Below are 12,984 nucleotides of genomic sequence, written 5' to 3' on the forward strand. Positions count from 1 at the left end.
CACTGAAAATTGTATGTTGCAATTACTTGAGTTAAATCAAAAAACATATCAAGTTGTTAATTGCAAGATTGGTCCTTGTGGTTTTTTCATTTAAGCAATGGGGGTCCTTTATGTGTTTACTAGCAATGATGGTCCCTTCTGTTAAGACTTGACGACATTCGCTAACGATTCTATTAGAAAGGGACCAATCTTGCAAAAAAATCTCAAAACAGAACCCCCATTGCAACGATACTTATAAAGAGACCCCATTGCTAAAGTGTGTAAACCACATGGACTAAAATATGTTTTATCTAAAGTGATTAAAAAAAAATTATGTTAGTAAAGCATATATGTTGTGAAAAGCTTTAATATTAATATAATCTAGGATTAAAGTTACTTTCTTATGTCTAACTAACTTAGTAACTCGCGTATTACGCGGGCAGATAAAAAAAAATGTTTATAAATGTCATATACTCCACTAATAAAAAAAATATATAAAACTTAAAAGAAAACATAACCTATTTACATATAACAAATTAAAATATTTAAAAGTGAAGATATTTAATGACAGAATAGAGAAAATCATAATTTAATTATGTACGATGTCATAAATTAATTAGATAAAATATAAATAATTAATAAGACAATGTATGCCAAGTAATATTTTTTTAAAAATATAGATGTCACCGGTTTAGTTTTTGTTTTAGCTTTCAAAATTATTCGATTGAGAGAAACCGGGTCGAAGAACCCGAATAAACCAACCCCCACCATGTTGTCATTATCGTCAGAAAGGCGCCAATCATATTGAATATTTCCTAGTTATATATTATTAGTGGGTGATAAAATAATGTCATAGATGTCAACCTCTTCCACCCAATGATATATCAAACGATATTTTTTTTATACAAGACAAGCTAGCAAGCAATCTGTCTCTTTTTTTTTTTTGGTTAGACAGAAATATGGGGGAACGGAGTAATCAAACTCCACTTTTGAAAGCTTCACAAGATGGCAAATCAAGGAGTAAATGGACAACTGCAATTTTATTTTTCACTTCACTCACCGCTCTTATTTGTAAGTTCTCTTTCTCTCTCTCTTATTTTTTTTTTTTTTATAACCAACCCCACAAAAGCCCGTAAAAACGGCGTATAAGAAAGTTTATGTAAACAGTCATACCCTTCCCGTCCTCCTCGTTCGAAGTTAAAGATTATAGAAACATATTTAAGCCATTTAGACTGCTAGAGGAAACAGTTTGTGGGAGTAATATTTGTAAACTGGATCATAATAACTTAGACGAAATTTGAGATGAGCCAGATGAGGTTGAGTGTAGCATAGGCGCATATATAGCCTAACTTTTGAATTTAGATCCACTAATCTAAATGACTAGGTAAACCAATAGAGTCAACTATACTACCCCTACCGTTTTAAAAAGTAGCTCTTTTCTATTTTAGTATCTTACTATTTTTAGGGGGTGTTTAGGATTTCTTATTTAACATGATTTTTAGATTATTATGTTTTGAAATCACAAAAAGCTATTTTTAGTGTTTGGCAAAAAGTTAATAACAATCGATTTTTTACGTTTTGGAAGGCCCAAAACGTGATAATCCATAAGCATATCATACCCTGCTGCAACAAAATACTGAAAAATTAATTTCTTCTTTTGCTTGTTAATTTACTTTAATACCCATTATTATAGGGCACGTCTCTCACCATTTATTTATAATCTGTGACTTGTGAGTTGTGAGCATCTAATTTATCAAGAGCTTAGTTTATCATTTTTAAACTTATTGACTTTATTATTTTTTGTATATTACAAATTTGTTTACGTGATATATACTTGAATATCACTATTGATGTAGATGAACTAAATGACTTATATATCATATTGCTTATTATTTTTATAGCCTTGTTATATCACTACGACTTTTTTCTTATATTCCATGAGTGTTTATTAAAATCAGCTTCAATGACATATTAATCATTATGAGTTCGATATTTTGATGACATAAGTAAATGTCTTTTTTTAGTCATTTCACTAATTTAGTTACCGAATTATGTAATTTACCAAACACAAAAAAAAATCAATTTTCTGATTATAATGACATTAAACAACAAAATTAAATCCAAACACTAAAATTCCACATCACGTTTTGTTAGAGTTAATTATCTGATTCTGATTATACAAACAACATAATCAATTTTCAGTAAGCAATCCCAAACACCCTTTAATTTGTATCAAAATAATTTTCAGTAAGTAATCGTTCTTTTATCTATTACTAGCACGGTGCCCGCGCGATGCGGCGGTCGTGACGGCGACGGTGTGATGGTTGGGCGACTTTTGGTGGTGGAGCAACACTGAGTTGTGTATATAATTGATGTAAAAGGTTAATGGACATATTTTAAGTGATAAAATGATTGATAGTGTAATTTAATCATTAATGTTAAGGGGATTGTGTAATTTTAAGAGGTGCTAAATGAAAATATTACATATTTTCAACATTACAAAAAATAAAAAGGGCTATTCTTTTTATAATATAGTATAGATATTTCATTAGATAATCATCACTAATACATTTTCTCAAGTCAAAGTGAGTTTTTTATTATTAAAAAATTTATTTATTATGTATATACAAATTTCAAATCTTTTATTCTTTTTTTTTTTTTTATGAAAACGTTTTTTACAACCAAAGAGGCCCTAAGGTTCTTCTTGAATTTTTATGGATGGGTGATGGGTCCTTCAAAGGACCAACTCCAACATTGAAAAAAAAAAGTTTGCAAAAAGGTGTGGATCATTTGCTCGCAACAAGGGATCTAGCTTATGTTGTCTTAACTGGATCCGTGCTAGAGAGCCTCCTCACCCTCAACACCTAGTGGGAGAAGAAACCCCCAACTAAACCGCCCGAGAGAGATAATCATTTATTTAAGGAAGGATAGGAGAAAGAGTAGGTATGATTGGAGAAAAATAGTATAGGGATTGTGAGGCATGGAAAGGTATGGTTGCCATAGGTTAGGCATGGCTAGACATGAGTTTGCCATGAAATGATGTGACAGTATATTATTGGTAAATGGCTAGGCATGATTAGGCGTGAGAGTGACCATTGCCATCATCCTCACAATTAATGTATGGAATGTAACAATTATTATCTCCATGCATTTATTATTGCAAACAATATTCATATGCATTAAGTCATAAATCTTGTGGGATCAAGATTCAAGATCATCTTTAAATCTTAGTCTTTGTTTTTTCATCTAAAGGACAAGATGCTAGCTTCTAATTTGACCCCTCAAGTTAGAAGTAACTTTAGGATTCAAACCTGCTTTATTGGAAGACTTTTTTTTGTGAAATACCTTGAAATGTCCTTCCCATGTATCGAACTCGAGACCTCCAGCATGAAAAGCTGGTTCTCAACCATTGAGCTATAAGGGGTCGTACTCGTTATATGATTTTATTTTATATTTTAAACACTTAAAAAATTGATAATGTTATAATTTTTGGAAGAGAAATGATAAACATAGCCCTAGGGGCTACGTTTAATATGTTATTACATGTATAAAAGACTTGCACATTGAACATAACCACCTCCTATATTTACGGATTGATATCCAATGTATAACCTTTGATGCATGTAATAACGTATTAAACATAGTCCCTGAGGCTATGATTATCATTTCCTTTTTGGAAACTTGAAATAGGTATTGTTTCGTATCGTTTCCGGTATCAATGGAATCGGGCCTTAAAAATCACCCAAGTACAATACTGAGCCAGTGAGCCCGGTCCCGGTCCCATAGGAATCGGCACACGCATTTTCCCGTATCCTTGATATTTTTTTGATACGGACCCAGAAATAACCAAGTGGATACCGGTCGTAGTCTCACTTGAAATTTATACTTTTTGATATTAGGATCGGGACGAGATTTGTTGTGTGTACAAATTGTTGGTATATCATGAGATAAAACGTAACCATATTGTTCTTTTCAGTTATCTTTATTACAATAGGAAGCAACTCAATTCCATTTAGTATAAGTGATGTGAAGATACATAGCAAGAGTCTACAATTAGGCAATGTGTTCAACTTACACAAAGCAACGAATAAGCAAATACCACCGAGTGATGTCGTCGAGTCATGGGAAGCAGTCGTGGCAGCAGATGATTCCCGTTGTTCAAAGATTGGCGCATCCTTTCTTAATGCCGGTGGTCATGCTGTTGATGCTGCTGTCGCGGTTACTTTGTGTGGCGGCATTGTTAATCCAATGGCTAGTGGTATTGGAGGCGGTGGGTTCATGGTCGTTCGTTCAGCTGACACATCAAAAACAAAAGCATTCGATTTCAGGGAAACGGCCCCTTTAGCTTCTTCGCAGGTTATCTCTTTTCTCTTTGTCAACGTTGTTTAAAAAGAAGCATTTAATCTATTATCAATGCATTTTTTAAAAACAGAACATGTATCAAAACAATCTGGACGACAAGTATAAAGGAGCACTAGCCATGGGTGTTCCCGGGGAAATAGCTGGTATTTACCAAGCTTGGTTACAACACGGTCGCTTGCCATGGAAATCTTTGTTTCAGCCTGCCATTCGCCTTGCCAAAAACGGGTTTGTAGTTGCTCCTTATCTTGCAAGTTCGCTGTCGAGCAATGCTGACAAGATACAAAAAGATCCAGGCCTACAAAAAGTGTATGCTCCTAAGGGGGAGATTTTAAAGGCGGGTGACATGTGTTATAACTATGAGCTTGGTTTGAGCTTGGAAGCTATAGCAGAAAGAGGTCCAGCGGCTTTATATAGTGGTGATATAGGGGAAAAGTTGGTTAGAGATGTTCGGTTGGCAGGTGGGATCTTAACAATGGAGGATTTGAGAAATTATGAGGTGAAAGTTACCGATGCAGTTGAAGTGAACACAATGGGGTTCAGCATTTTTGGGATGCCACCGCCGTCAAGTGGTACCCTTGGGCTAGCTCTGGTATGTTACTATTTCTCTGTATGTTTAAATGGGTTGTTGCAAATAATTGATATGTATATGCAATACTAAACTTAGTACCACTTGAACAATCATTCAATATAACATGAATCATGAATGAGTCAGTCAGGTTGGATCGTGTTTTATCTTAAACAGGCTTAACGGGTCAAGCTTGTTGTTTGAAAGTTGTGTAAAGGCCAGTTTTGATGAATACGACTACCTAAATCGTGTTATTTTTGAAAATTATATATCTATCTGTAATATTAAGTTAGTCATAATTAACACGGATGTTTTTCAAGTATGAAGAAAAAAAGTGTACCCGTAACCCAACAGTTTCAACCAAAACATAAACTGACCCGTTTCAACGTACACACAATTTGACCCATGACACCAAACCTAAACTAATAATGCAGGTTTTAAATATCTTAAATAGCTACGAGAACACAAATGAAGCTAAAGGACCATTGGGTTTACACCGATTTGTTGAAGCTTTAAAACATATGTTTGCTATTCGGATGAACTTAGGTGACCCAGATTTTGTCGATATAAGTAAAACTGCATCAGAAATGCTTTCTCCTACATTCGCGAAGAAAGTTAGAGAACGGATTTTTGACAACACTACCTTCCCTTCTGAATACTATATGCCTGGGTAAATTCAATCACCTTTGGACTAATATTAGTCAGTTTTGAGCTCAAGTACTTGACTGTGTATCTTACTGTGTGTTGACTAGGTGGAGTCAGATTCAAGACCATGGTACAAGTCATTTTTGTATAGTAGATGCAGATAGAAATGCCGTGTCGATGACAACAACTGTGAACTACCCATTTGGTGCCGGTGTTCTATCTCCAGCAACCGGAATTGTACTAAACAACGAAATGGGTGACTTCTCGTCACCTACAGAAATATCCCCTGACAGCCTTCCTCCTTCACCTACAAATTTTATCAGTCCAAACAAGAGGCCGTTGTCTTCCATGACTCCTGTCATTATTGTCAAGGTAGAAAGCAAACTTTCTACGATTGCTATAAATAAATGATGTTTTTTGAAAACTGTTTTACTGGCAATAAAAAGTCAACGGTTGACTCTTAATACCCCTTTGACAGGGTGATCAATTGGCTGGGGTTATTGGAGGAAGTGGTGGGATGTACATAATACCAGCAGTTATACAGGTCTTCCTTAACCATTTCATTCTAGGAATGCAGCCTTTAGATGCTGTTCAGTCTCCTAGAGTCTACCATAAGGTGTTTCCTTTTTTTTTTTTTTTCAGTCGCTCTTATTTCCGTCTCTCTTTTTTTATTTAATTCAACCTGTTTGACTATATATTTTGTAATTTTTATGTATAATGCAGTTGGTGCCAAATGTGGTGTACTACGAAAACTGGACAGTGATAGACGGTGATCATATTGAGCTTTCAGACGACCTAAAACAATTCTTAGGAGAAAGGGGTCATATATTGGAGCCAAAATCTGGCGGTGCTGTTAGTCAATTTATTGTTCAAACCTTAAAGAAACCAATTGAGAACAGGAAAGTCACTTCCGATCACAAACAGGTTTTAAAAGGAATGCTTACTGCTGTAAGTGATCCTAGGAAAGATGGGAGGCCTGCTGCTTGTTAGTTAATAACAACATATACAATTGAAGATTTCATACCAAATATAATGTAGTGTTTGTTTTTCCTTTTAAAAAATATATTGATGTGTATATATAGATTAACCATTGGTGATTTTAGTGTTATTAGCCTATTTTGTGCGACACGAAAATAAATAAAAAGAAAGAAACAACTATGAGAGCCAGGATAATATGACATAAAACAATCTGCAATTGTTCAATTGGTTGTACTGTAGATGTTCAATTATGTCAAGGGTAAAGTACGACCCTTCTAACTATATAGTCAAGATTCTAACTAAATAGTTGAAGTATCCGAGAGCTGCTGCTGTTCTTTTGCGGGGGGTTTCGTTGAACGATGTTTACCTGAAACATGTTACGTTCATCAAGCCAGCCTCTTATCTCTGCATTCGCATAATTTCTTTTGGGCAACTCCTTCCTGACTATCGTACGATCGGTGCCGCTTCTATTCATATAGGAGGAAAAAAAGTAGTTTCTTCGTGATGTTGTTGCAGATGGATGAAGAAAGTGGTGGTGATTTTTGTTGGTTAATAATGGTGAGAAAGATGTGACGGTTTTTCTTGTTGTTGTTAGTTGTTGGATGTTTGGAATTCGCCAAAATGTCGAACCGGAATTTGACATGAATGTCTTCCCAAACAATAGCTCATCATCTTCTTCATGGTTCTCATTACTATGGCTTGTGCAATTAAGTGGAATTCAAGTAGGTTTCTTGTATATGCCTGATATATACAAGTCTATATATTTTTGCTTTTTTAAAGGTTTACATATATCATACTTTCCTAAAATTTAAGATTTAAATGCACAAACTACTAAATTTCTAGAAAACGTTTTGTGGATATATGTGATTATGTCCCATAAATTCGAATAGGTTGTGATGCTGCGATTTTTCTTTCCCACTCTGCAAGCTTCTCTTTGCTCTGCAGGATTGTAATGTAACTGCAATGTAAAGTTATGTTTAATCCGATTTGTTGAAAACATATGTTTGCTATTCGAATGAAATTAGGTGACGCGTTTAATTCGGAACAACTTTTAAGCTATTAACGTTTGAAAGTACGCACTCGCAAGTCATAACACCTGCAACATAATCTCAAGTTTTTCTTCTATAATAAGGATGAGTTTTGAAAAATGTTTTACTGGCTATAAAAAGTCAAATGCTGACTCTTACAACTTCTTTGACAGGGTGACCAATTGGCTGGGTTAATTGGAGGAAGTGGTGGGATGTACATAAAAAAGTCATATGTTTCCTTTTTTCATTCGCTCGATCTTCTTTCCGTCTCTCTTTTTCTGTTAATTTCAGCCTGTTAGTTTGAACGGTTTAATAAAATGTTGCTCTTAATCCTATTTGACCCGTTATTTGGCAGGTAAAGCCCCATTAAATAGCAACGTACGTACTTTCATTTTTCTTTTCACGTTTGTCTCGTGGTAGGCGTTGTACTCAGTAAAATATTAATGTAGCTAGTAAACTTTCATCATCTGTACCGTTATAGGTAGCAAACTTTCAAATGTTATTCAATAAACTTTCAAATGTATATATAGATGAACTATTGGTGATTTTAGTGTTATTAGCCCTTTTTGTGTAATTGTTAGATCTACTTCAGAACAATTTGACGTCATCCCTAGCAATGACTTTGCCATTAATTCTTTCCTTACTTTTCTTTTCTTAATCTTTAGTGTTGTTTATATATTTGGTCCCCGGCGTTTGCCCAAAATCTGCAGATGTTATCCCTAGCTTTCTAGGGCATATGATTTTGATCCCGAATTAAATATGGTAGGAACGTAACTTGCATAGTTGCATATATACAAGTTATGCTAGATTTATACTTACAGGGGTTCTTTATTGAAGCTTTCAAACAACTCCCCAAACACGTACCAATAAATCAAGTCGGCCCTTAAGAAAGAGTTATCGATGATTACAAGACATATCTAAACAATAGGTTTAGATCTAAATTCAGACGGATATGTACGTGATGATCAAGATGATCAATCACAATAATCCACAGCAGCCCCTTGACTTCTACTCTTGACACTTTATGTCCTTGGGTTTCTCAATCTCTAAAGAGCTTCTCTTCTCAAAATAGAGCTGACATATCGTGCCGACACGACACGATAAAATACGAACACGATAGAGTTAAATACGAACACGACACGATAACTAATCGTGTCAGTTTTTCCTTACTATGGAAACCCAGTATGATAAAACATAGTTAAGGGAAAAATAGTGCAACGTGTATAATGTCCCCCCTTAATTCAACATACATCTTTTAATCTTCGAAGCCCGATCTTGTAGTGAAAACTGTTTGAAACTGCTTCAAGGTAAGGACTTTATAAATAGGTCATCCAGGTTCTCACTTGACTTGATATGTTGCATAGATGTTTCTCTATTCTTTTGTAAATCATATGTTGAGAAGAATTTTGATGAGATGTGCTTTAGCCTATTACTCGTAATGATGCAGCTAGCGTTGTTTTCATAATTGGTCTTCGGGATCTTCTTGATTGATTCGTTTTTGTATGCTTTTTGTAACTCTTTACGATGAAAGTTGTAAGTTGTGTTCGAGGGGAGTTATTGTCTATCGTTGGCCTCTATGGTAGAATCAGTCGAGGGACGAAAAACCCCAAGAAAACTTTATCAATTCTCATTATTCTTTGGTGACAAGGAAGGCTACCCCTGGGTAAGGGGATCCATTCATGTTGATGTTGTCAATATGTCTAGGTCAAAGCCAAACACCTCTTTCAATTTTCAGCTCACACCCAAAACAGTCATACTACTGTCATTAACAAGACAGGTTCGAACTGAATCAAAGCATAAGCCTACACACTTCCAAGTCATCCATTAGTTTCATATGAAGTACTTTAGAGATTGTAAGGCCGATTAAAATCTATTTATCTAAAATTTATACCCTATTACTTGTTTTAAGTTGTTTTTTTAATATATGAGTCAACTTTTTTTGTTGAACGATATGGCCGATATTGACCGATAAGTACCGAGTTTGACCGAAATTTGACCAAAGCGAGAAGTTGGCCCGATAACTCACTTTTCGTGTCAGTTAAAGGCTGATATCTAATATCTCACCGATATATCGGTCGATATGTCCAATATTTGCAACACTGAATTTTATACAAAAAATTTTTGGTTCATCTTACAAAAGAGTTCAGTAAACCTATATAACTATAAATGTCATTTAAGGCTTTGATTAGTTGCTAATTAGTGTATATTGATTGTTCTAGAGTGGGTTTTTAATAAGATTTTGTATGTCTTCCATGTAATATTTATCTATTTAATTATTATCATATTGTCATAATTTCTTATTAGATAAATTTCTAATGATTATGTAGTTTGATTGTTTAAGAACTTAAAAAAAAAACACGAGGATCAATCCTGACTCTTGATATTAATAAATCATAAATTTTATCTTATTCATTCAAAACATTTTATATCAAAAAATGTACATTGTTAGAGGAAAAGAAAAATGGGCTCTAAAGTTTTCTACTTCATGCACAAGAGAAAATTTTGATTTAACAGTGATAAATGACTTAATAAACAACCATATTTTTTCAAACGTCATCTAACAATTAAGTTTGATCACGTTATTTATTATTTTTATTTATATGTAAGATACATCGATTATTATGAACTACAATTCGACTACGTAGAGTTTATAATATTTTTAGTCTTATTGGTTTTACCTAATTATTTTTTTTTAAAAAATATTTGATAACGGTTTCTGCTTATTATATACAGTACCATGTTAGTGATAATCTAAAAATATTTTTACTATACATAGAAATCTTATCTATTTTTATTTTAATTATAAACAGATAAGATGTTAACAAAATATATTTTTAATAAGTTATACAGCTTACAATGGGACATAAAAGGACATCTTATATTTAGTTAACTTCAATTCCACCTCTTATTTTCAATTTCAATGGTTGAATCATCAACTAAGTTTATCTTTGATATTAGAGTTAATTCCTGAAATACTACCTAACGTTTACGCCATATTACTGGTTTTATACCTTTCCTTTCGAAATTACGCTGATCATACCCAACGTATGTAAATTTCCACTCGGACCATACTGGAGGCTAACGCCGTCACGTGGCCGTTAAAAACCCTCCCACGTGACTTGCACGTGAGGGGTAAAGATGTAATATTGCGTTTATTAATTACTTAAATGGTACCTAACGTTTGCACGATATTGCTGATTTCATACCTAATGTTTTTCTTAATTACTTAAATGGTACCTAATGTTTAGTTATTAGTTTTTTTTATTTTTTTTATTTTTTTCTTTTGAAAGGTGAATTCCATTTTAAGCCAATGTCTTAAAAACTGGTATTTTAGTCATACTGGTGTGAAAAATTTTTTGGTATTATCGGTATTACCAAAAATACTGGCCGGTACGACTGTTTTTAATTTGTTTTATTTTTAATCATCAACTATAATATACCGAAAATCTAGTATATACTCTAAGACAGTTGAACTAATTACTCACTAACCAATCAAATCGCTCAATTTTATCAAATTGACTACCTCTTATGTCATCATTTAGATTAACTATAAATTAAAAATCCTAATAATCATTATCCAAATATATTATTATATTGGTATACATATTAATTTGTAGAAAAAGTCTCATTAATTTACACTTTTCTGTTTTTCATCAATAACTTACACTTTTTAACCTAAAATACTTAGTTTATATTTATTTTTAGCTATCAATTTGAGAAGTTTTTCTTAAATTTTTTAAAAACGTTACAAAAATTATTTATATTTAATTTTTTTAAGTTTATTTTTAATCACTCATCCTATGACAATTACATAATAATTAGGATTGTTTTTATATTTTTTTGATAACAATTAGGACTCATAATTTAAGTGACAATTATAACTTAAAAAAATTAAATATAAATATTATTTGTAACTTTTGTTAAAATTTTTTAAAAAATCATCTCAAGTTGATGGCTAAAAATAAATACAAATTAAGCATTCATGGCTAAAAAGTATAAATTATTGATGTAAAACAATAAAGTGTAAATTAATAAGACTTTTTCTACAAATTAATATAAATACAAATATAATAATAGCTTTGGATAATGATTATTAGTATTTTTAATTTATAGTTGATTAATGATGACATAAACGAAAGTCAATTTGATAAAATTAAACAATTTAGTTGGTTAATAAGTCATTAGTTAATTGTCTTATAATATATATCAAGATTAAGATTAGATTAATATTAAAATTAAAATTTTGATACACTTAAACAGCCCCGCCCCAATAATTGGCATGTGCATAAGGCCCAAATGAGCAGAGCCCAAATAAAATACGTCGCACCAAATTATATGATCCGCATGGTTTTTTGAAGCTCAAAATCCTTTAAGCCCGGTAATAATGGTGGGTTGTCGGCTCATGTTCTTAAGCAGTACAAAAGGGGAAAAGCTGAAATTGTTTCCGTAACTTTTTTAAACCTTATATAATTTTTTGTTTTGAATAATATTGGAATTAAGTTATATGAGTTAATTGTGTCTTAGAATTGTTTTTATTGGCCGGTATACTCTGTAACTTTTATCAGGTTACATATTACACAAAAAATATATTTAAGATCAAGATTTAAAAATAAAGACTTTGAATATTTAAAACAAAACACTTCTAACGAAGACTAAGTAGGATATTTTAACTTATTTCAGCTTTAAAGATTGTGATTAACGTGTTTAATATAGTTGTATTTTTATCATAAAATTTAGACGGTAAAGTTTTGATATACAATATTTTTATGCGTGTAAACTATATCTTTAGGGTTGTATTTTGCAATTTTTTTATTTATACATTTTTACATAAACTAGAACTATAAGTTTTAGAAGGCTCCATTTATGTTATCGTGTAGAATCGATGTTTTAAATCTTGACAAATATATTAGCTACAACTTATGAATGAGGTATATATAGATGGAGTATCAATGAAGTATCAAAATGTTAATTAGAGATAGAGCTTATTTAAATTTATAATAAACTTTAAAAAATAAATAGAGTTTTATTTACTAAAGAGAGAAGAGAAGAGATGAGGGACAACTTTTCCTTTATCTCATTGGCGTCAGTTAAAGTTGGAGGGAATTCTGGTGTTTTTCATGCTTAAAGCACTACTACTCTCTTTCTCACTCACTCTTATATATAGAAAATAGAAGTATATTTGTTCTAAGAAGAATATTTCCACTTTTGAAGAATATATCTCATCCGGGTATCCTTATTTCTATCTTCATTTGTTTTTTTCTCTTACTTAAAAAAAAAAAATACTATTCTCTAAACTTAAAATTCCTCTAGCTAAACTAGTGATGAGTGTATATGTGTGTCATTCTTTTTCATCATCATAAATCTACAAACACCAGATCTCAATAGTAGTAGAAGAAAATTAATTTATATAAGTTGAGCAAAATTCAA

General features: G+C 32.3%; 1 protein-coding gene across 1 annotated transcript; it reads left to right on the top strand.

Annotated features, from left to right (window-relative positions):
• Positions 1–900: 900 nt before the first annotated feature.
• On the top strand, positions 901–6,677 carry LOC122599881 (glutathione hydrolase 3-like). The gene is made up of 7 exons (XM_043772483.1): positions 901–1,050; positions 3,956–4,335; positions 4,412–4,930; positions 5,341–5,576; positions 5,659–5,923; positions 6,030–6,167; positions 6,275–6,677. Exons 1-7 carry the CDS (start codon positions 939–941, stop codon positions 6,539–6,541), a joined length of 1,917 nt encoding a protein of 638 aa, XP_043628418.1. The 5' UTR covers positions 901–938; the 3' UTR covers positions 6,542–6,677.
• The last annotated feature ends 6,307 nt before the right edge of the window (positions 6,678–12,984 follow it).

The sequence above is a fragment of the Erigeron canadensis genome, chromosome 5, assembly GCF_010389155.1.
Source record: "Erigeron canadensis isolate Cc75 chromosome 5, C_canadensis_v1, whole genome shotgun sequence".
NCBI lineage: Eukaryota > Viridiplantae > Streptophyta > Magnoliopsida > Asterales > Asteraceae > Erigeron > Erigeron canadensis.

What these genes read in the sequence shown, in the direction of transcription:
- LOC122599881 (XM_043772483.1), top strand. Translation starts at nt 939, where the DNA reads ATGGGGGAACGGAGTAATCAAACTCCACTTTTGAAAGCTTCACAAGAT. An exon ending in TCTGAATACTATATGCCTGG is followed by an intron (nt 5,577 to 5,658) that starts GTAAATTCAATC and finishes TGTGTTGACTAG; the next exon opens with GTGGAGTCAGATTCAAGACC. An exon ending in CTCCTAGAGTCTACCATAAG is followed by an intron (nt 6,168 to 6,274) that starts GTGTTTCCTTTT and finishes TGTATAATGCAG; the next exon opens with TTGGTGCCAAATGTGGTGTA.